Source organism: Corvus hawaiiensis, chromosome 11 (genome assembly GCF_020740725.1).
Source record: "Corvus hawaiiensis isolate bCorHaw1 chromosome 11, bCorHaw1.pri.cur, whole genome shotgun sequence".
Classification (NCBI taxonomy): domain Eukaryota; kingdom Metazoa; phylum Chordata; class Aves; order Passeriformes; family Corvidae; genus Corvus; species Corvus hawaiiensis.
In genome coordinates this window covers 3,223,352-3,247,515 of record NC_063223.1, presented here as the reverse complement: position 1 = coordinate 3,247,515, position 24,164 = coordinate 3,223,352, and the positions used below count along the sequence as shown (strand labels likewise).

General features: G+C 51.2%; 1 protein-coding gene across 2 annotated transcripts in view; it reads right to left on the bottom strand.

The window, feature by feature from the left end:
- SRGAP3 (SLIT-ROBO Rho GTPase activating protein 3) overlaps positions 1–24,164 on the bottom strand; it is an 83,000-nt gene that overhangs the window by 6,949 nt on the left and 51,887 nt on the right. The window contains exons 5-18 of one of the 2 annotated variants that reach the window (XM_048315392.1): positions 23,247–23,432; positions 21,722–21,850; positions 15,736–15,957; positions 15,169–15,270; positions 14,747–14,944; positions 13,386–13,470; positions 11,215–11,242; positions 9,057–9,159; positions 6,437–6,497; positions 5,958–6,035; positions 4,807–4,941; positions 3,368–3,473; positions 2,874–3,101; positions 1,794–1,873 (exon numbers count right to left, since the gene is read on the bottom strand). In XM_048315392.1, the coding sequence (XP_048171349.1) occupies positions 1,794–1,873; positions 2,874–3,101; positions 3,368–3,473; positions 4,807–4,941; positions 5,958–6,035; positions 6,437–6,497; positions 9,057–9,159; positions 11,215–11,242; positions 13,386–13,470; positions 14,747–14,944; positions 15,169–15,270; positions 15,736–15,957; positions 21,722–21,850; positions 23,247–23,432 (1,741 nt within the window). Of the gene's footprint in view, positions 1–1,793; positions 1,874–2,873; positions 3,102–3,367; positions 3,474–4,806; positions 4,942–5,957; positions 6,036–6,436; positions 6,498–7,143; positions 7,175–9,056; positions 9,160–11,214; positions 11,243–13,385; positions 13,471–14,746; positions 14,945–15,168; positions 15,271–15,735; positions 15,958–21,721; positions 21,851–23,246; positions 23,433–24,164 lie in introns of both variants that reach the window. The other variant, XM_048315393.1, reaches the window with a different exon arrangement.

Genomic DNA, 24,164 nt, shown 5'->3' with positions numbered 1-24,164 from the left:
TCAGACTCACAAACCACCGGCAATTACAAACAGCTACAAACCAGATGGGGAGCAGCAGGAATCTCCCTCTGTGCATATGGCATCCTCACCCACACTCCCATTTTCCACCTTTGGTTACAGAACCCCATTATCCTCCAGCCTGAGATTTTGCCAAGCTGTGTCAGATGCTGTGATCAAACCCCACTTACCTTCTCTTCCCTTCCTTATTCTGGAGACAGTTTGGCCTGAATTACTGATGAACAACTAATGCCCCTTTGGGGACCCCCATGGAAATAATGATACCGGCTCCAGCCAGGCAGCTGCTCTGCACCCCACCATCTGCAGCACCTTGCCTCATTGCTACCCCACTTTTCCTAATGTGAGCTCTACCAAACACCTGTGACTCTCAAACTGGGAGCTCAGGGCCTGAAATACAGGAGGGCTGAGGCAGAACTTCACTTTGGAAGGTCATGAGCACACAGGGTTCTCTAAGCCTCTGGCCAAGGGCATCACAGCAGGAGCTGCTGGGGCACCCAGCACGGAGGAGCCTGTAAAAATGCCAATCTGTTTCCAGCTGGGGAACACTGAATCCTAAAGAAACCATTGCAACAACTGCAAAGCAGCGACAGTGTCTCTCCTCACTAACCACAGCAACCCACACTCTGCCTTGCTTGGATGGCAGACTGCTGCCACTCCCCAGCTGCCCCTGCCACTGTCGGAGCATTATCGTGCCTTGATTATATGAGACTGGATCATTTCAATCCCCACGTGGACACTGGCAGACAGAAAAGGACAAAACAAAACAGGGCAAGCCTGCCCAGTTCCTCCAGATGTGCACATTCTGATTAAACACAGAAACTTGCTCTGCCCCATCACTGACTGTGGGCTCAGCAACCATCACTGTGTGAACCAACACTCTGCTTAGGGACCAAACCCACACGGAGAAGGGGGACACCAAAGGACATGGGAGATGCTGCACTGGACCCCTGCCCCATTCCAGCCCCACCTGGGACAGGCCAGGCTGCTTCAGCAGATTCATCTTCCCCACCTTAAGCAACCCCCACATGAGGGCAGAGTCAACAGGAAATGTTATGGAGGAGACAGAGCCAGAAGGGCTCCCACAGCCCTGACACAATGCTGGGCTACCAGCAGGGAGTGTGTGCAGGGCAAGGGGGAGAGGGAATATGTAAATTCACAAAGCCGTTCCTCTGCTGTACACTTGGCACCACAGTTAATCACTCGGAAATCCCAATCGGAGCCATTAACGTGGCCACCCAAGTGTGAAATTGGCTGCACAGCAGCTCCCTTGCCTCCCTCTGCCAGGCCTGTCGGCTCCTGCCTGGAGCTGAGAGCAGGCCTGGAGCCACCCGGCCCTGCGTGCCCCTTCCCTGTGCCCGGAGCCGCCTGGCCTCACGTGCCCTTCCCTGTGCCATTCCTCCTCCCGTGTGGCCCCGCTTGCCAGGTGAGCCCATCCTCCTCCCCGCAGGCCTCGCAGGGCAGACGTGTTCTGCCGAGGCAGGACGCAGCCGAGGCAGCAGCAGCTGTCAGAAGCAGAAGGTGCTCAGCTCCCCAGGGCCCTCCCAACACAGCAAGCCCTGCCATGGTTCCCTGCCCCACAGCGGTGCCCGCGGCATTTCCCAAACTCCCCCTCATGGCTGGTGTTGCTGGGACAGAGGAAGCACAGCGCTGCCTCCTGCTCCAGCCCAGCCCTGCCAGCAGCCAGCCTGTCCAGCCTCTATCCCACAGTGCTCGCTGCCCTCCTGCAGGCATGGCTCTGCTGACACGGACCCAGCCCCTGCTCACACCCTGCTCACCATCATCACTGGTGTGTGGCTCTGTCCCATTGTCATGGTCCACTTCATCGATGGTGCCCGGCTCACTGTGCGGGCTGTCACTGCAAAGAAACACATCAGGCTGTCACACAACAAATGGCACTGCTCCCAATGCACTCAGCACACCTCATGTGTTGAGGGAGATGCTGCCCAGGGAGGTGGTGGAGACCCCATCCCTGGAGGTGTACAAGAAATGACTGGACATGTCTAGGCAACAAGGTGGTGGTTTGGTCAAAGGTTAGACTCGATCTTGGAGGTCTTTTCCAAGCTAACTGATTCTGTGATTCTCTGATTCTATGATTTCAAATCACAGTGTATCTCCAAACTTGCTCTGAGAACAGCAAACACCCACACCACGATCACCAGGCCCAGAATGTCACATTCTGTTGGCTCTTGTGTCTATTTAGTAGAGTTTGGCAAAACTAACACAAAGTGACGCCGAGTTAAATGTCCTGTTCCCTAATTCACAGTGAGTTTTAGCATTTTATCCTCTGCTGCACCAGGAAGGATGGTGGCAAGTGACTAGTATCAGGCACGGTGAGGTCTCAGAAATGTATGCAATTTGTAGAAAATCAGCTCAAGTCTGTTATTGATCCTGGTTTGTTAAACCCAGACCTGAATGCTGGGTTAGAATTCCAGCAACAAAGGGAACTGGAAGGTTTGGGTTAACCTCAGGCTGAGGGATTTCATCCAACCAGCAAGTTATGATGGAACTATGGGACTTTACTCAAAATTCCCAGCCTAGCAGGAATTTAGATAGAATTGACCTAAAATTCTGTTTCGTTGAACATGCTTCTGTGGATCTGCAGCTCAAAAAATATTAGTATTTCATATTCAATATGATTGAATCATATTGAATTCAATATGATTCATCAATATTAGTATTTGCACTGGAAAAAGTTTCTTCTGATGTTTTTTACTGAGGTTTTCTAATACAAGAAAATGAAGTATCTGGTGAAACTGCCTGTTTTGACTGCTAACACTAAATCAAACGGTTCAGCGTGCAAGAGCCTCTTGGCCTGATGCAGGTGTTTGTACGCAGGAACCCTGCAGAGAGCTCACCAGTACTCCTCCCCTCCGGTCATGCACTTCTCATAGACAGGCCCTTCCAACTCTCGGTGGCTGGGGAAGATGCCCTCGTGGTGAATGATGATGGTTTTGATGACCTCATTGACATGGGCCTGGCAGGACACCGGATCCTGCCCATCAGGAATGTGCATCAGCGTGGGCCCGAAGCAGATGGCCAGGTTGTAGGGATCCATCATGTTCTCATCGCTGTACTGTGACAAGCTGCAAGCACATGTGTGAGGGAGCTGCCGTGCCGCATTCCCGCTCGCTTGGAAAACCTCCCAGCACCAACCCCCACCGGCCCGGGACGCATCGTCAGCGAGCTGCCCCCTTCCCCGGACACACAGCCACGGCCCAGCAAGGCTGGGGAAGAAGCAAAGCACAGCTCCGCATGGTAACACCAGAGAGAACTCGGGCAGCAAAGACGGGGAAGCCCGGGCAAAAGGGGTGGCAAGGAGAAGCTTGGCAAAGCAGGAAAACAGACTCACTGGTTAAGGAAAGCAAAGAGGTATCTCATGACCACGATGACAGCCCGAGGCAGAGTGACAATGATCTGCTGGATCTGGTGCACTCTCTCTGCAGGGTTCTCAATTTCTGGAACACATGGATAGAAAGCACATCCTTAAAAACCTTCTCAGGACCAGACAGCTCAGCACCAGAGGGACTTGTTCCAGATCTAGTGGCCCAGTAAGAGAGGAAAACAAACACCTGTCTCCAGAGGTCATCCATGAGTTTGGCACTAAGGTGCAGGAAGAGAATGGGGCACACTGCTCCTCCAGAGGGCAATTTGTATGTTCAGATTCAGCATAAAGAGCATATAAAGACATTTCCGTGGGTTTATTTTTAAAACAAATGTTTATGCATTATTTATTTCATTCCTCAACAACTCCTCTGTTCCTCAAAAGCCTGAGTCAATGTGGCACAGAAAACAGAGCACTGTTTTCTAGGGCAGATTTTTAAATGCGGTTTTTATTCGTGTTGCTCTTTTGGGCTATGCATTGGATCCTTCTGAGCCCTTCCACTGCTGTCTCCTACTGCTCTGAACAGGAATTAGAAATTCCTAGGAAATAGGTTAGCTGAACCAGTGTTGAGTCAGTACTCTCAGATTTGTTGCTCTCCACTCCACAGGGGTGCATAGAGCCCGGAGCTGCCATCAGACACCTGCTCCCTCCCTTGGGAAGGGGGTGACTCGGGGCTGTCCTGCCCTAAGCTATCCCTGTGTTCTGTAGAGAGTTAATCCTGTGGCTGCTGTTCCATAGGAAGCAGAGGACAAGCACCAGAGCTTTTCTGGAGCAGGCAGATCACACAGAAGTGTTGCTCTGGCTCAAACTATGCCATTTGCTAATCACAATAAAATTCACTGACAACATGTAGCTGGACTGCCATTTAATCAAAATTCTGAGCTAAATCCCGCCTCAGTACCAAGATGGATAGCTTTATAGTATTTAATGTGGGGAATTTTTCCATTTGATTTATCCCATTATTGCCTGCTGGGTTCTCTACTTCTTCAGTTTGGTTTTACATAAGAGGATGTTTGTCAAAACAAAACAACTAAATACAAACTGGATAAAACCCTATGACAATAGAGATCTGTTTTGACACCTAGAGGAATAAACTCTCAAAGCACTTGCCTTTCTCATTGAGCAAAATGTTCCAACTGGGCATAATTCAGGAATTAACGGGGATAACCATCACCACTGCACACATGAGGACAGCCCCATGTGGCCTCTGCAAAGTGCCTTTTGACCTGTCTATTGCCCATGTGCCTTTGAGGAACTTCCACGTAAAGCCCCAGCCTTCCAAGAATAAAAGGAAAAGTCCTTCACCCTGCTTAGGCTGGGACACCAAGTGTGCAGCCTGTGTTATGTGTGTTAGTATTTCTCTCGTCCCACCCAGTTCTCCACGAAGAGCTGTCACATGTACTTACTTATAGTAGATATCAAATCTTGAAACCTTTCCTTAGGAAAGAGGGGGTTTTCCAGTCCTCGGAAATACAGCTTCAAGACTCCAGCCACTGAGTTAATGTCTCGTTCATTCTGATCATCAGCAAGGGGGTCTTCACCTGCCCAGAGAAAAGGTTTTATGTCCAGCATCAGCATCAAGCTGGACTAACACAACAAGTGGTTTTCCTCATTTAGTGGAACACCCAAAATTCCCAGGGTGCAGAAACCCTCCTCATGTGCAATGGCAATGCTGATTTTTCCTGAAAACCAGTTTTACTGGGGGATTTCAAACCTTTCCTGAGGACAAGGATGGTATTGGTTATCTCTCCTTCACAGTTTCCAGTCCAGCAAATTTACATTTACAGCACCAGCCCAGAAAGCTGAGGTGGTCTGAACGACAGCAAGTGAGAGCCTGAGAGGACAGGCTTGGCTGGAGGATACAACTACACCCCTGGAAGAGACCCAGCGGTTCTGGACAGCTTTGTACTGACTCACACCTATGAAAGGCTTTCAGCACCCCAGAAATCTGGATACTAATTCCTCTTAAATTGGATATGCAAATCCTCCAGCCTTTGACAATCCCAACACTCCCTTACCCATTGCCCCATCCACCTTCACCCTGATCCTGCCAATGCTGCTCAAGGATTAAGGGTCACTATTCCCAGCAGGACTGTCCCAGCTCCCCTCCACCCAGGACAGCAGGACTGCTTTCCCTTTCTCACCAGCCCGGCACCCTGAATGTGATTTTCTCAACAGATTCACTGGCACCTCCACAGCCAGCACTGCCACCAGGTACAGGCAGGAATGCTGTGCATCCCTTGGCAAACTGCTGCAGGAAGGATGAACAAGGATCCCCAGCAAAGTCTTTTATGACTCTTGTGTTTTTAATGACTGTGGAAAAGACATCTGCATGTACCCCTACTTCTCATACTCCTTCCCTGGGTGACTCTTTGCTATTCCCAGAGACACAACACTGAGAAACCCAGAAGGGATAAAACCTTCTCATGTCTCGTAGCAGAAAGGGATTTACACAAGCTTTACACCATGGCTAATGCAGCCAGCACACACCAACTCCCACCAAGGATCCCTGCTTGGACAGGGCATCCTGCTGTATCTGCACACCCCAGCTACACACCTCTCTCAAATGAGTTCTTGATATCGTTGACTTCCACCTGGGAGCCAGGGACTCTGAAGATGCCCTGTTGCTGGAGGCCTGGAAGAGAACAACACTTTAGGAGAGATTCCTGGAACTGTTGGGCAATACCTGCAGGTAAAAACAGCAGAACCCCGGAGTCGATGTACCAGACAGGCTTGGACCAAGCAGGGACAGCCTGCTCCATCTCACTTCTGCTCATATTCTCCAACCAAGGCCCCAGATCAGGGTGCTGAAAGAGCTCATGGCCTGAGTGAACAATTTAACCTGGGTACATGCTAGCAAAAACTCACTATTTGCCAGTCATCCAATGCTGCATCACAGCCAACACCATTGGAATTATAACCCAAGCCCATGGAGAATGGACTGCAGGCACCCCTGCGATCTGCTGGATCTCACTGCTCACTCAAGTACTTTATTCCTTGGCAGAAGGTTTCTGTGGATGTACTGAGTCTACTTACCATACAGATTGATGTAGCGGATGCAGCTTTCTACGACAAGTGGAATGGCCTGTCCCGAATCCTTCAGGAAAGGAAAGGAAAAAGAGGAAAAATTACTGGTTTATTGCTAACAAAGCATGGGAAATGCATTAAAGATTGCAAAACCAGACATTTGAAAATTAGTGCTGGGGAGTTTAGTAAGAGGACAGGCAGGGAAAGGAGGTGTTACAAACATGGAGCCATCGAAGAGCGCTGAGGATACCGTGTGCAGCCAAAAACACACAAGAAAGCTGTCACTAAGGTGTGTGAAACATTGCTGCTCCCTCTCTGGCTCAGACAAGGAACTGCCGTGAGGGATCACAGCTATTCCACCCCGAAGGTGGAATGCTGAGCTGAAATAAAACTTGTGCTACACCTGGCTGGTGGAATAAGCTTCCAGTAACACAGCTTACAACATTATTTCCACCAAAGGAAACAGCCATTGTCAGCAGGTGCTAAAAAACCGAACAAACACCACTGTGCATGGAATGAAGCGCCTGAATCTGAACCAGTGAAGAGTTCTGGCTTCTCCCCAGGCCCCTGGTGGCAGAAGCTCAAGGGGACCATGGGCCATGTCTGACAGCCCAAGTGGACACATTTCTCTTTGGGATTCTGGCTGTTTTTCCAGGACAGCACAGTGGCATCTCTGGCAATTCCCTTCATCTCACAGATGGGCCTCCAGTAAGTACCTGATTCCTCGTTCGCGCATTCCTCCTTCCTCTGAGCACACAAAAAAGCAGCAGAGTGGAAAAAAGAGAACAGATTAAGCAGGGGTAAGTTTAGTTAGAGGTAAGCATCTCCTTCGGAGGCCATGAACGCTCAAATGCAATGGCAGCTTGGCAAGGGCCAACACAGGCCTTTGGGATGTCTACCCTCCCGCCCAAACCCCTTCGGCACGCTGCACCCCAGCCTCAGCGACCTGCAGGGACAGCCTCTCGGATTTCCTCCCTCTCTGAACCTGTGGCGTTCCCAGAAGCCTGAGGACAAGGCCAGACCTTGCCTGGAGCACAGGCAAGGCTCTGAGGGGGCACTGGGTGACCAGGGGACAACTGGGCAGCTGCCAGTGGCCCAGCTGCCTGTGAGGCTGTACACCCCAGGGGCAGCCAGCCATCCCCTGAGGGGTCTTTGCTAGCACGGGACACTTCTGCTCAGATGGCTTTCTAGAGCAGGTAATTCCTCCTTCTCAGTGATGAACAGGCTGGGATTTAATGAGCATTACTTTTTTAAAAACCAGTTTAAGTCAGGAGTAATCACAAATCCTAACAGGATTACAGGCTTTGCCAGCAGGGCCGGTACTCTCTGTGCTGGCACTGTGTACAGACACTGCCCTGAGACTTAGGGAATAAACCCCAGCCAGATGATGCCTATTAGTCACCTAATCCAACAGCTCATCATTACTGCTTCCTACAGTGTTTTCACTGAAGCTTTCTCCAGAGCAGGATTAAACGCTGCCACTGGAATAGCATCACTGCCTTTGGAAATCCTTCCCACAGCCATTCCACAGCTAACGGCAGGGTTTGGAGGACTGGCAGTGGGATAGTTGGAGGCATCCTTTGGGACAAATCCCACATCCACAGCTCTTCATTTTGCTCCTCAAACCTCCCTTCTGGGTGATTTCCTAGGATGAGCAGCGCCAAAGTCCCTTACACTGGGATGCACTGGGATTAACTGAGTTCATCCAAGTTCACCCCACCACAAGGAAAGGAATACTCTGTCCCACAGATGACAGCCCCATGCCATACATTACCAGCGCTGGTTTGGAGGAGACTACCCTCGGCAGCTGCCTAGGAATGACTGCTCCGAGGCTGGATAGTCAGCCCAGGTGCTGGCCCTGGCTGGCCCTGGCGTGGGCTGGTCAGTGTGCAGGCCACCGAGTCCCCTCCCCTGCAGCATTCCAAGGTCATGGCCACCCAGACAGGATGGTGACTCTGCAGGGACAAGGTCACCTGTCCTCCCCAAAGGTTAGTGCCTACTCTGGGCTGTGGGAACCCAGTAAGCCCCAGGCTGCATAGGACATCACCTGTCAGCAGCTGGCAGGGGATGAGCCAGCTGGGCTGGTTGTTATTGATGTATTTTTGTGTAAGGCTGAGGATCTCCTGTCTGCCCTCCAACATGGCCACCCATACAACAGGATTTCTACCACAGGCTGACAATCCTTGAAAGTCAGAGACACTTTCTGGGGGCTTATGAGACATTTTATCTTCCTTCTCAGCCACAAGCATGGATGGCCACCAAAACCATGTGGAAAAGGGGAAGGGGGGATGTCTGTTGATCCTTTGAGGGCTGGGCTGAGCTTGTGTAATCTTTTTTCTCAGGATGGGTAGAAGCAGCAGGACAATGAGAACACTCAGCCAGGACTGCCTCATACTGCACATGGCCACCAGCCATGGGCCCTCCCTGCTGCCCTGGTCTGGGGCACAGAGTTGATGGGACAGGGAACATCAGGAATAAACGAGGGAAGCTATGGAGTGAAATCATCACCGAGGCAAGAGGCTGCAGACGGGCCGGAGGGACCCCCTGAGGATGGCAAGCAGCCAGGACAGGAAAGCCACCATTCCATTCCCAGCGTTCACAGACACTCCTACTGCAAGCCAACAAGTACCTTAATGAATGTTTCCATATTGCCGTTAAAGAGTTTATGATTATAGACTGAGAGAGGCCTAGGTCTCCTCATTTTCTGTGGCTTAGGGGGAAGACATGGGGGCCTGGGAGAAAATGGAACAAAATAAATCAACAAAACACCAACATAAATGCAATGACAGGGTGAGATCTCACAGGTTAAAACTGAGAATAAAAAATCAAACAGAAAAATCCTTCTGTGAGGATTCGACATGTAGCTCCACACACCCTGCAGCCACTCACACTGGTGTGTCCCACATGGACACCGCTCCAGCAGGAAACCAAAGGCATTGGTGGTCAGCTGGATTTAACACCTGCCTCCCACCACCACAGCTCAGCACTCCCTCAGCCCAAAAAGGCACCAAGAGCAGCTGAGGGGATATAAACGTCAGCTACCCTAGAAAATGCTGGGGTATTCCTTTTTGTTCCCAAAGAGATTTCATTCTGCTCACAGAAAGTTCCTGAATGAGGACAATGGGAACACCTCTACCTTCCCGTGTCTAACTTCTGTTTGGAATCCCAGGGAGGGGAATGACCCTGCCACTGCTAGTGACCAAGAAGCCAGGGAAGCTTGTGACAGGTTTCAGTGCAGTACTGAGGACACTGGAGGGCTGCTTCCATTAATGCTATTCCCAGTCCAATTTCTTTGGATAATGAAGGACATTCAGTGTCTAGATCTAGAAAAAGGAGAAAAACACCACAAAATCCCAAACAGATTTCTGCCCTGCCCTCTGCCCCAGGCCCTACTGTCTGTAGGGGAGAGAACACAACTGCAAACACACACAAAACTGGGTGCTGGGAGCCTTCATGCAGGAGTCCTCACGGAATAACATGGACACTTTACACAAAGCTTGGTGCAAAGGGGACAGCAGGACTCAGCCACAGGAGAGGGAAAGGGTCTGCAGCTCCCACTGACATCACCTGCTGGTTCCTTAATCAGATGCCTCTAATTAAGCAATCTTGACTCTACACTCCTACAGCTTCTAACCACTCCTTCGAGGGGTAACTGAGGAGCAGAGGTGACTGCTGCCCACTGGAGCATCCCTGCCCCTCACACTGCAGGGGCTGTGCCTGCAGCCCCCAGCCAGGGGCCTGCACACACACCCGGGCCCAGGCCTTCGGGGCAGCTCCCCTGTGCCCAGAGGCAGCAATGGCAGTGAGGGGTGGCTGCTCTGACAGCTGATCCGGCAGGGACTGGTGAGCAGGGCCACGGACAGCTCCTCGGAGTGCACCGGGGCAGCCACACACTGCACAGCCCCTGCTCTCTGCAGGTCCCTCTCTGTCCTCACAGCACCTCAGTGCCCCACTGGGTGCCCAGCCCTGACGCCACTCGGCCTGGTGCCGGCAGCACAAGGAGCCTCCTTCCTGCCTGGCACGGCAGCCCAGGCCGCACCATCTGCTTCACCACTTCTAAGAGGGAATGGAGCTTTTTTTTGCTGGTATTATAAATTTTATTAAATACAAACAAGGTTGGAACAAGCTCACACACAGAGAGGCTGTGCGTGTTCTAGGGAGCAGTTTGGATGCTCTGCTGGCCTATGTCTCACTGTCAGAACACCAGCACACTCCTAGCAAGCCACTGGAGTTCTGTGGAGAAGCTTCACGGACTGGACACAGATCAAAGCCTCCTCTGTGTCACATTTACCCCAGCCCCACCCCCTGCAGTAGGGGGATTAAGTCTGTGATACAGACATGCTCTGCACTCATAGGCAAAGCAACCAGAGCTGGGAGAGCATTTCAGGGACATATTAAAGTCCTCAGAGGAAGAGGGATGGCAGGGAGTGGGTGGACACCTTCATGTCACCCTGTCCAAACACAACCCCATCTCAGCTACGCTCCAGGGCACTGCACCATGCTGACAAAGCACATCCAGGCACATCAGAGCCAGTCAGCCAGAAACCACACTGCAGCAGAACCAAGGGCCTGTGTGTCACCCCCCTGATCCAGGCATTCCAGGCCATGCAGCTGGGAAGCAGGATGTGGGGCATGGGGACTGCCAGCCCATCAGCACAGGGGGGCTGGAGGTGGGCAACTGAACCCCACCAAGCTGCACCAGTAGCAAAGCAAACCCCCCTTCCCACAGCCCCCTCCTGCCAGCGCCAGCCCTCCCCAGGAGCAAGTAAGGAGAAGAAAGTGCTCACCTGGTTGTTCCGCACTCAGCTCTTTCACCTGTAAGAAACACAAGTTCCCATCATCGCTCCACATCAGCCACCACCACACAACTGCAGAGCACAGCTGTACAGGTGCTCACACCCTCACTGCTGGTTACCCAAGGTAATGGCTCCTGGCAGAGAGAAGCTGAATTTGGGGAGGAGAGATGCCCACCTGGTGCCCCCACCATTAAAGACATATTAGAAATCCAAGACCCAGCCACAAGAGATGGAAAGGATCTGCAGCTCCCACTGACAACACCAGTTCCTTTGCCACGTGAAATCCACCATGTGTGTACCCAGTGGCACAGCAGGCCCACAGCACAGGCTCCTGGGCACCAGGTAGGACAGGCTGAGTGCCAGCAGGAACAGGGCAGCCCAAGAGGCGCTGGAGCCCAGGGAGGCCACAGAGATCACCCAACTGCCTCACGCAGGGCCATGAACAGCACCTGAAAGCAACAGAGTATTTGGGTCCCCAGCTTTTCCTGGGAGATAACAGCCCATCTAATCACCATCAGGCAAACTCTGTTGTGACCGTCACTATTTCCATTCCCTTTGTGTATTTTTAGTGCTTGGATCTTATAGAAATGCGAGCGGATCCCTGCTGATTAGATCTCTTCATTTTTTACAGTATTTGTCAATCCACTGAAAAAAACTAAACTAATTTCACATGCTCTTTGTGCCTGTCTCCCAGGGCTAGGAAAGCTGAGTTATTCTTCCCTTGCTAAAACACATAAAAGGAAGCATTTGGCTGCACATGCCTCCATCCTGCTTTCCCTTGGCACCTGCAGAAAACAAGCTGGGAGCCAATTCCTCACTGAAACAGCAAAGAATTCCACATACGTGATTTGCAAATTCAGACTCCTTCCTAACGAGAATCAGCTCACGCTGAAACATAGCGCTTGGTATTTCTGGGCTAAAAACTTGCTGAAAGCCTACAGAGCAGGATGATCCCATGGCCTGGGAAAAGCTTGGAAAGCTTCATGTGAGGATCTTCCACAGCTGCTTCTGCACAGCTCTGGAGAATGACATGCCTGGCCCTGCATCTCCATCCTGAGCACAGCAGCAGCGTGGCTTTGGGGGAAGGAAGCAGCACAGCATTAAGTGAATCTTCAGCAGATTACTCACTTCTTGCCCCGATCCACAGGAGCCCGAGCACTGTATGCCAGCCCTGCCTACAGGCCCTTGGGCCTTCCCTGTGCTCACAGTCTGTGCCTGACTGGGCTCTGTCTTCACTGAGTGGAGCACACCACAGAAAGTGGATTTTAAGGTTAAATAAATCTGGCAAAGAAAACATGTTTGGCAAAGCAGCCAACAAAAAGCCATTATTTATTATTTATTGTTTTTACTCTAAGATGAGGATTCCAATTTTTGTATTGTTAAAATAAGGCCATGGACCATTTATGTGTTTTCATTTAAATATATTCTCTCCTGTTGAATCAGGATACCAACTCATCTCCATCTTCTTTACACCAGAAATAATTCAGTTAGTTGAGATGCTTTAAAGAGCTAAAATCTTCTCCCAGGGGCATGGTGACATCACTATCCCAGCAGTGGTGGGTTCCACCCAGAGCCACTCACTGCCCCTGCTTTGTGTGGAGCCTGTCTGTGTGCACGTGCTCTAAAACAGATCTGTGAAACTATCTGGGAGAATAAAAGACTCTTATGGGAAAACTGGTTTAAAAACAAGGATGTCCTTGCAGTTCTTGTTTAGGACAAGTCAAAATATGTATGGCCATGGGTCAAGGAGTCTGTTGAATCAACAAGGGTGCTGCAAATCTGTGACAGACACACGGCACCAAGGGCAGGAAAACACCATGTCAGGGCTGCAGAAAGCGGGGGAGAAGAGGGAGAGGAAGGAAAGAGGCAGAGGGTGGGAGTGAGTGGGAATCTCTGCTGCTGGAGAAGTAACCCAGCACTTCAGCACACAGTATCAGATTCAAAGAGATTTCTCTATGTGCACTCCCAAAGAAAAGTGGGAGGAGTAATATTCCAAGGAAATCATGATTTTGCATGTCACTGGTTAACCTGAGCAGCAGCAGCAGCCAGGCACAGAACCATCAGTCACTCAGGAGAACACACAAGTGAGGCTGACACATGACACATGGTTTAAACCCTCTCAGGTGACTGAAGGATCCTCCCTGGACCTGACCCCAACTCACCTTCTCCCAGAGTTTGCTTCAGCAGGTCGTGTTTAGCCTGGAGCTTCGTGATGAGGTTACTGCCATTCAGATACTCCTTAAATTTCTGGAATTAACAAACACACACAGTGGGTTAAGCAACGAAGCCCCTAATGGACGTTAAGTGTTGCCTAGGGGCTGCAGGGGGGGCCTGGTGCTGCTGGAGCGGGCTCAGGAGCTGGGCAGGCTGCACCGGGCTCAGCAGGCTCTAATCACTTCTCCCTGCTCCAGGCACCGGCTTGATGATCTTATTAGCCTGGTCGCCTTGGTGCTGCCCCTCCTGCCTGGGAACGCAGGGAGGGACAAAGAGTTCAAAGCTGGCTTTCTTTTGTCAGGCTTCTGGGAATGGCCTAGGAAATCAAAGCAGCTTTGCCTGCACTGCCAGGGCTTTGCCTCTGTGCAACCAACAATGCCAAGCAAGAACTCCCAGTGCCTGAGCCCTCCCAGGGCAGGGACTGTCAGGTGCTCCATGCAGCAGGTGACACTGCGCAGCACAACTGCCCACCCCACAGTGAGGCCATCGGACACCCAGGAACACTCCAGAGCAAGGCATTATACAGGGAAGAGGAGAGAGGGAAACAGAGATGGAAAACAGGAGACAGAGAATGGGAAAGATCAAATCTCTGCAAAAACCATTAAAATAACCCCAAGCACAACTCCAAATGAAAACTGCAATTTCCCTCCCAATTTACAATAATATTATTAAGAGAAAGTAGTTCTTCTATGCATATGTAATATATCACAAGATGCTGTTAACTGTAGGCTATGACCCACACTGAAATGAGGGAGACTTCTGATGAACTCATGGCTGTAACTTGTATTTCAGGTACCAGAACAGAGACCTGAATTCTGCCTGGGAATGCAGCATGAGAGCTGCAGGGCAGGCACACACACCACAGCCTGGCTTTTGTGCCTTCCTTGGTATGTGAGTGGCTTCAGCTCATCTGCGGGCTCAGAGCAAATTTAAGCTGTGTAGGCTAGAGAGAGAAGGCTTGGCTGATAGTTCACAGTCCTGAAGGCCTTCCTGAAGAGCCCCTGGATGGTGGCCCACGGTGAGGCCATCTGAAGTCTGCACCCTGCTCTGAGCCTCTCCTACTCAGTAAGTTTTCGATCTCACCTGGCTTCTCCAGTTGTTCCTTCAAAGAGAAAAACAAGGCAGGCCCTGGATTGTCGGTCCCTATGTGGTGCCCTGCCACTGAAATGCATTCCAGACTCAAATCTGACAGAAGACAAGTACCTAAAGAGACTGAACTGGTTCTTGCTCTTCACTAATGAGCACTTAACTGGGCCTTAGCCCTGGCAATTAATGCTTCATGTCCTGTATGGCCTGAGCTGAGACTTACAGTGAAATAGAACATTTCAGTCTCCTGCTGGTTGGCTCTCCTCTTGGCAATGTTGATTTTGCTCATGTAGGTCTCTGATGCAGCTGATTTGACCGACTCAGTGGAGCGGCTGTGCTGGAAGGCATCAGAAACATCAAAATCTTCCACTGTCAGCATGTCCTGCAAGGTCTGCATCGTGGCATCCAGCGTTTTCCGTACCTATCAGAAACAGGACAGCGCAGGTTTGAGGTAGACTGGGGAAAGGACACATCTTGAGCCAAAACAACCAGCCAAAAGGCAGCTCCTGAGCCCTGGGCTAGCATTGGCTGCGGTCTGTGGGCACTTCCAGCTCTGTCACAGGAGGGGCTCCACACCTGAGCACACCAGGAAACCTCCAACAGAAGAAAGGCTCAGCAGCACTGCCCACAAACCTGAGCTCTTACCTCTTCATTCTCTATCTTGAGGGTGGCCAGTCGAGACTGCAGCTGGTGGTACCGCATCAGCAGCTCGGTCTGCACAGGCTGCTGGGCGCTCACCTGGCACACCTGAGACAGGAGACATTCCATGGCTCATGCATGGACCAGACACACATTTCCATACCCACACAACTCCCTCCAGCCCCCACAAGCTCCTAGCAGCCTCCAGAGAGGTTGCATTGCCATGTGTCCCATCAGCAGTGCCCTGGACCTGGGCCAGCACCGATGTTTTGCACTCAGCACTCTCCCAATTACAGCACGTTAATCACAGTTCCCCTATGCAGATCTGTGGGGCAGAGAGAGCCAAACCACGGACTCCCTAATTGGAAGAGACACGGAGCAAGAGGCAGCCTGAAAGGAGGAGCCCTGACGAGCCAAGAGTCTCATTAGGAAAGGAAACATGAACAGCAGTGTGTGAAGGCAGCAGAGAGGGGTAAGGAGTCAGGAACAATTTCAAAGTGATGGTTCAGAGGAGGGCCGGGCCAGGCCGGGCCAGGCCAGGCCCCTCTGCAGCCCCACAGGTGAGCACCTTACCTCATCCCCCATGTGTGGCTGGAACTCAAATTTCAGCGGTGGGCAGAAGACCTGGTTGCACATGTCCATGATGGTGTGCTTGTCGCTCCGTGCATCCAGGTTGTCCACAGCGTTCTCAATGATGTCCAGGCCCTCATGGCGGGACGTTTCCAGGTTGTACTCAGCAGACAGGTATGTCCTGAAGGTCCGAGCAAGGCTGGCGTGGAATCCCAGATCACAGCACTGAGAAACACAAAGGAGGGTCTGGTCGCACAAACACTCCCAAACCATTTCCCAAAGTTCTCAAACACGGACATTGAAGCAAGGTGGCAGTGGACATCATGCCCTGCAGTGTGTGTACATCCTGCTCTGTCCCTGGGCAGCTGCCTGCCTCTCACCATGGAGCAGCTCCTCATGCATAACTGATCACTCTCATGTCTGTCTTGGGGAGAATGATAAAACTTGGAGTTAATTGCTGCCAAAATACTGTACTTTAGACAAAAGACTGCTTTTAAACTCTGTCCTCACTATAATTGAATTTAGCATGTCAAGTGTCATACCAGCACTGCTGCTCATACCAGCACAGCTTGATTTGCTGCTCAGAAAGCTCCAGAGCTGAGCAAGAAGCAGCTCCAGTCCCCTCCAGGAGCCTGACCCAGCACAGGGCTTCACAGGGCTCTGCGCCCATGAGCAGCGATCAGGAGACCCCGGGAGAGAAGCAAGGACAGCACTGAAGAACCACTCCAAATCTGGAGGTCAGCAGATGGTGTTCTGCGGGGAAAGGCGAGACAGAGGATGCTGGAAGCGGGAACAGCAACGCCTCAGCCTGAGCCACAGCCCTGGGGCTGGAAAGAGAGCACAGCAGAACAGAAGGGCCACAGTCCAGCACTGAAGCACAGGTATTTCTGGGATGTGAGAGAGAGCTGGAGTTCCTGACAGAAGATGTAAAGTTAGATAATTATGGGAGAAACAGAGGAATCCTGGGAGGAACGCCTCAGATACCTCCCACGGCTGCACCACCAAACTAACCACTGCCAGCAAATCTCTCCAATCACATGAAAACTGCCATGGGACAATTTCTATTACAGAAGTTAAGACACTTTGTTGCCACGCAGTGTAGTCCCACCATGAGTGTTGCTGGGAGGACCAGCGCAGCACAAAAGCTATAGGAAAGATGAGACAGATTGCTGGTGCAATCTCAATGATCCAAATGAGCCCAACTTTTCTGCAGAGCTCCCTCTTGGGAGCTGGTAGTTGAAAGTCACTTCTCCAGCTCTGCAGCATCCACAGGCACTACTGAACCAATGCAGAAAGGCACAGAAAGCGATTCCGTATCAGAACATCAGATATTCACAGAATCACAGATTCACTGATGTTGGAAATTACCTCCAAGATCATAAGTCCAACCTGCGACCGATCTCCACCTCGTCACCCAGCCCAGAGCAGAGTGCCACGTCTAACTATTCCTTGTGCACCTCCAGGGATGGGGACTCCACCATCTCCCTGGGCAGCCCATTCCAGTGTCTGACAACTCTTTCCGTGAAGAAATTCTTCCAAAATTCATATTGATAAACTCTAAGTGAAATCCGAAAGCTCAGTTGGTGCCACGAGCAGCTCCAACCCAAGAAGCCATCTCACGCTCTGTGCCGATGTGAGAAGACACCGCTCAGCTCAGATCACGTCACGGCAGAGCTGTGCTTGCTTCAGTTTCTGCTAAAACCAGCAGCAGCAGAGCTACACTGGTCAGATTCCCACCCGCAGGTGCCAAAGAGAGCCCCACTGTCCCTTCTAGTCTTTAAAAGCTCTGAAACCCCATGTGCAATAACGAGGCGTTTTGTAAAAACTATCAAATTGCCCTCCATTTATCCTGCTTCTATTTAGCTTCTAATCACACTAGTTGAGAGCATGGGCAGTTATGGACTGGCACAGACCTGCCTTAAAAAATCAACAAGCAACACAAGAAAGATAAGGGGTGAATTTCCATTTGCTGCTTGGGGCAAAACCTCATTCTGTGTTGCAGGTCTCTCCCATGAGACAGTTTCAGCACCAACACCCGTATGAACCCTCCAGGTCATACAGAAACCCCAGAGCTGGAACAGTGCAGCTGAGGGGCTGTCACACAGATGGGGCAGGGACCAGGGCCAGTACCCCTGTGCCAGCGCTGGCGGAGGACCAGCACTCCTGCCATGACCAGCTGACCACAGCCCTGGGAACGGACCGCACGTTCCCCAGCACCTCCCAGCCCTCACCAGTGCTCTCCCAGCCCCTGAAATCACAGCTACTCGGCTACAAAAAGCCAGGCTACAAAGTACCAGGAAGAAATATCTGCCACTGTTCAAGGGTGGGAATTCCCACAGCACACTAACCAAGCCACTACAAGGCAAAGCACTGAATGCCATAGAACCCAAGGAGAGGGGCTCAGGGCACTGCCAGCTGCTTTTAGGACAAAATTCCATGTGAAATGTTCCCCTTCTTTTGCTGCTGGACTCGCACTGAAGCCAGAGGTGATTTGCAGCCCCCAGAAATCAGCTGCTCCTGAAAACCAGGGCAGGCACTTCCTGCACACACTGCAGCCCTTGAAGTCCCTGGTGATCAGCACTGCGCCGGCTGCTTCACACACGGGTGCCCAGAGAAGAAAAGACAGAGCAGGGACTTCCACGCAATTCCCAGAGGAACACACAATGGGGAGGGGAAAAGAAAAAGGAAGAAAAAAGACTTCAAACTGATGCTCCCCACCCCAGAACAAATGGAATTTTCTCACCCCTCTCATCTCTTTGATGGCAAATAAATTAGAACCACAAATAATAATCCCCAGTCCTTCTGCAGTGCCTTTCATCTGCCAAGCTCAGAGCTCCTCAAGCATTAATTCATCACGTCTGGTAACACCCTGCAAGGGGTGGAAATATCCCAGTGTTCAGCTTGAGAAACAAACCAGCTCCTGGAGCCCAAGCAAGCACGTTTGGCCAAAACACCATGGAAGCAGCCAAATACCTGTGTGCCTTCCACTGCCCACCCCAGCGCTGCACCGGGGGGCAGTCCTGGGCTCCAGGGAGAAGCAAATGCACACGGTCTGTGGCTCCAGCAACTTTGAGTCCCTCTGTTATCTGGGAGGCTGAACCTGCATGACAGAGCTCAGCCAGGCCCACGCCTCACCTGAATGATGACCCTGGAGTGGAACCCTGGAGTAACACCTGAGCACCTGGGTGTCCTGCAGGCCACCCCTTCACTTCCCAGGCAGAGCAGTAATGCCCCAGCCTCCACAGGACCCAGCACTGCCTGCAAACAAACAACCCAGCTCATTTGCTTTGCTCCCTCTTTTCTGCATTTTTTTCTTTATCCTTTCTTTTAAAAATATTCTGCATTATTTTTAATTATATGCATAATATATAATAATTCCATGCCTATTTTAATCTCTGGCCTCTACTCTCTTGATGTTGCCGCAAAATCCAGAGCTGTATTGTGAGGCAAGTAAATCACAGAATTGGGTTGGGGGAAACCAGAAAGATGATCTAATTCCAACTGCCCTGCCATGAACAGGGTCACCTTCCACTAGCCCAGGTTGCTCCAAGCCCTGTTCAACCAGGCCAGCAAAGCCAACTGAGGATTTTTGGCGTAACTTTTTCAACTGCTGTTTCTGTTTCCCTAACCTGACTCAGCTAATTTTTCCAGGGACCAAGCAATTTGACAGTTACATGTAAATTCCTCAGAGTTCCCCTCCTTTCCTGGCTTGTTTGTCTCAGATACAGCAAACACTAATCCATAGGGAAGCAAGCTGCTGTTCCAGGACTCAGAGGAGACTGCGCACTTTTTGGCAGATCAGTTTGTATGGACACCGACTGTTCCATTTTCTCTGCTAAACATGACCAGTTCAAACTACCTTGCAGCCATTTCCCACAGAACTCCAGAGGGATGGATAAGGAGCTTTATCTCCACTTTACATACATGGCTGAAGAGATTAACTTGGTCACACAGTTAATGACAGAAATGAGTCAAGCCCAGGAGTTTAAACAGACACACGTGTCACCCGAGGAAGAGGCCCAAATGGTGCACTGCCAGTCCAAGGCTAATTTGATCTGTCGCTATATTCTTCCTTTCCCTTCTAAGACAAAACACCAAGGCCACTGGAGACAGAGGGGCAGACAAGCTCTTTGTCCCTTTACAGCTCCTCTGATGGGCTTTACAGCTCTCATTAAGCCGCAGCCCTGGGAGGCCTCTCACCCTCCCCCGGAGCAGCTGGGTCCTCTGCCTTGCCAGAGCTGGAGAGCAGAGCCCGACTTTGTTACCAGCCACTGCTCTGCAGTGATGCTCAGGGAGCAAGCCATGTCAAGGCTGTGCCTAAGAGATGACGCTGAGGCAGCTGGGATTTGGGGGAAACGCTGGTAAATTGGCTGCTGTAGTGTCCTGACGGTTCGGATTTGCGTGAAATCGCAGCTGCACGTGGCAATTTGTGCTGGAGATGGAGGGTGTGCGAGCCCCCTCACCTCTGCCACGTCCCAGAAAGCCAGCCCGGTGCATCCCTCACCATCCCCACGGTGCAGGATCCACAGGAGCACAGCCAGCTGGGCTCTGAGCTGCCCCAAGCTCTGCTGTCCCATGGAGCCCCTTCTCACCCACATTCTCCCCCAGACCCACTCCCTCCATGGGCTCAGCTGCCCTGCAGAGACCCCCTTCAGCACCACTGGGATCCAGTAACTTGGATTGATTTCTTTTGGAGCTGCTGAAGCCCTTCTTGTCTCACCCCTGCAAAATACACTGAATTTGTAAAAAAGCCTGTTCAGATAAACTGCTTTCCCTTTGAGGATATAGGACAGCCATGTGCAGCTCACACATCCAATACTTTTGTTTCTTGCCTATAAATAGAATTTAAAATCAGGGAAATTTCATTGCTCCATGTTAAAGATGCTTTAGCTAAAGTCCCTGAAGGGATTCCTGGAGTGCAGCGGAAAAGCCATCTGCTGACTCCAGTGGAAGTGTCAGCGAGGAAATAAAAGTTGGGAAGAATAATATAAACAGACAGAGCTAAAATGGAACTCAGCAAATCTCCAGAAAATCAAAATTCAAAAAACTCCACAAAAGTAAGTCATTCTTGCCTAAAAAATAATTAAACAAGAGAAAGAAAGAGAGAATATACACCACAAAAGCAGAAAGCCTGCAAATAAATCAAGGTGTTCTCACACCTTGCCATTCAAATGTCTCCACAATCAAGTCATTTGTTTTTTAATACATCTTCAATAATAAAGAGAACAAAAGGGACATAATGAGCATTTTATCGTATATCAAAATCTTGAAGTCATCAGGGGTTTTGCATCAGACTTACTTTAATTAACTCTCAGAAGTGTAACTACATGTTAGTGGGTTAGAAAAGGAGGTAAACACTCAAGCAGTTTTTTAAATTGTACATTTAGGTAATGATGGTAACTCAGTGCTTCGAGCTCAGCTATTTATGTGCTCACTGAGGCAACTCCAGCAGGAAGAAACTGCACCGTGCAATCTACACGCTGTGAGACGTCTGTTAAAGGAAGAAACAGAAATCCCTTCTCTGGGTAAATCCCTCCTTTAAATCATCTCAAAGCAGTTTGTAGGAGTCACCAGTGTTCAGTTCCTGCCACTGCCATGAATCCTGCCTCCAGCAGTTCCTGCCCTGAGGCTATTCCCTGCAAGGAGCACTGGGACAAAGCTCCAAAGGCACCTTCCCCAGCCAGGACAGCACTTCCACATGTACTGAACCACCACCAAAGTCACCAAGCAGTAGAAAGAAAAAAACCTTCAGTTTCAGCACCAAGGCTGTGTCTGACCTTGGGAAGCATTTCTCTGTCTCAAACACAGACTGATGGGCCGAGAACAAACCTCAGTCTCACCTGGCTGACCCCAAGGCAAATCCAATTTACAGCACATCTTCAGCCCCAGTTAAGAGTATCCTAAAGCCCCCACAGACACCCCTTCACCACCACACAGGAGTGCAATTAAGAGCCCAGCCAGGCTGGATGGGCACAGGGAAGGGACTCACGTCGATGAGGTCGGAGACGTCGTGGATGTAGTATTTGCTGACGGCTGCATTGGTGGCTGCCAGGTTCAGCAGGTAGTCATTCCTGGCTTTTGTACACTTCAGCTTGTTTTCAGAATACTTGGCTTGTCTCTGAAAAAGCAGAATGGAGTGTCAGAGCACAAACAGGATGGTTTTGCACAGTTTCTCCTGCCACAAAGCCGCACAGCACCCTGCAGCCTGGGTGTGACAAGGTAATTACTACAACTTGGTATCTGGTACGGAAACAGGGACCTTGCCAGGGTGGAGGAGATCCCATCTGAACATCCCTCGCTGTGTCAGCCAGCCACAATGAGTGCCTCCTGTTCAGAGGTACTTGGAGCCCCTGAGCACAGCTGCTGCGGGGGGTTTTGGCATCAGTCAAAATCAGATGGCCAAATTTTCCCCCCAGAAATGCTGACATACGTTTGGACTTGCTCTAGATGTGTGCAGCTGTATCAGAGTGGAATCTGGCCCAGAGGCCCAAGCTACACAGAACAGCTAGAATAGGACCCAGAATTCAAAACTGTAGGAAAGCAGATGTGCTCCAGACCTGGGACATCCGCTCAGACAGATTCCTGCTCTGAAGGCTGAATCAAAAGATTAACCCTTCCGAGAAATTCACTGTTAGAAATGTCCCAGGGCTGGGTGAGCCAGTGAGCAAACGCGTCCTGGCTGAGGAAGCTATCTCCTTTTCTCCAAAATTAGCACACAAATTTGTGGAGATCCTGAGGCCTGGGGGATTTGCTGAGGCCAAAACGGCACAAAGTGTTTTGCTTAGCAAATCCATCTAAATACTGCACTCTCATGCCCAGTCTACAGAGGAAAAACACTGGTATTTTATAGATCCAACTATTTTTTTGCTACCAGGAGTCAATGCCTGAGCAAACTCTGAGGCTGTTGTTGTTCATTTTTAAAAGAATACATCACAGACAAGCTCCAATTTCCCAGAGCAGGGTCTGGTGTCCGGATCAGGATCACGCCAAACCACACATCCTGGTGTGCCGCCCTCCTCAGCACGGCCTCCCACATCCCCGCTGGCACAGCCAGGCCCCCGGCAAACTCTGGCCCAAGCTGCTGGTGCAGCTCCCACCACCCCTTCTTGTCCTGCGCTCCAGGAGCCATGGCCCCCAAGGCCCCTCCAGCTGCCTGTCTCAGCTCTCCCTCCAGAGAGCCAGTCAGGAAGGTGTCACAGGTGGCCATATGGCTCCTGTGCAGGTCCACCCCCCATCCAAGGCTGCACTGCCCATCCCTGTCATGCCATCCTGACTTTGGGTCAAACCTTCTCTAGCAGCTGGTCCTGGCCCTTCTCCACAGCCACGAGCAGGGAAGAGACTTGTGATGGTCTCCCTGGGTTGCCTTTCAGCAGAACATGCACACGAGACACCACCCTTCCTAACCCCTTCCCATAGATACAGGAATGGCTTCACAGACAAAGAAAAGGCTGAAGCCAACCCCCGCAGGGAGCCCCAACCCCAGCCCAGCTCCCTCCTCCTTCCCTCTCACCCACCTTCTCCTTCATCTTCTCAATCTTCTTGACAGAGCTGCGCCGCTGAGGTCGGTCCTCGTGTCGCAGCAGGTTCACACTGATGTCCCCTGACTTGTTGAACTGCTTTTCTTCCTGCTTCTCCGCCTCCTTCAGCTTGCTCTCGGCACTGATGCTCTCTGCATGGTACATGTGGTAGGTCTTCATCACCTGCAGACACAGGAGGTCATGAGCCACCTGCCCACGGCCACTCAGAGCACCGGAGCAGGACAATCCAGCTGCCATGGGCAGGGCAGAGGGGCTGTGGGGGCCGCTGTGGGAGCCACTGTGGCACTAAGGAACAAAGCGGGGAGGAAAGCTTGTGAGATTAATCCCAGCCCCAGCCCTATTTCTAGAGACTCCAGGCTGGTCTAAGAACAGTCCCACTGTGGGGACGTGCTCCAGCAAACACCCCCAGTCAAAGAGCACCGTGTGCCTGCCAACAGGGAAATAAGGAATAACCTCAGTGCTCTACAGTTGGGATAAGGGTCTCCATGGTAAGTGGCTGTGATGAGGCCACAATCACCCCAAACTCCCTTTTGACCCAAGCCCTCCGTTCCTACACTGGGACTTGCGAAGCCATCAAACAGCCCCTGCTCTTCCACCCAGACAGCAGAACCATCCATAAGCGGAGGAGCTGCAATTCCCAGGCAGAAATGGGGTTTGTCTCCTGTCACCACCTCATCCTCCTCTTGCAGCTGCCAGCAGGCACAGGCAGTGCTCGGGTAGGTGCAGCAGCACCTTGTCCTTCACGTTGCAGATCCAGGAGGGATAATGCTGATCCAGGAACCCTCTGCAGGCAGAACTTCCACTACAACCTTCCCTTTCAGAAACAGGAGCCCAAAGGGCAGACTGGATCATTTTAATGGAGCTGGCAAGAGGGACACATCTGCTCCTTTCTCT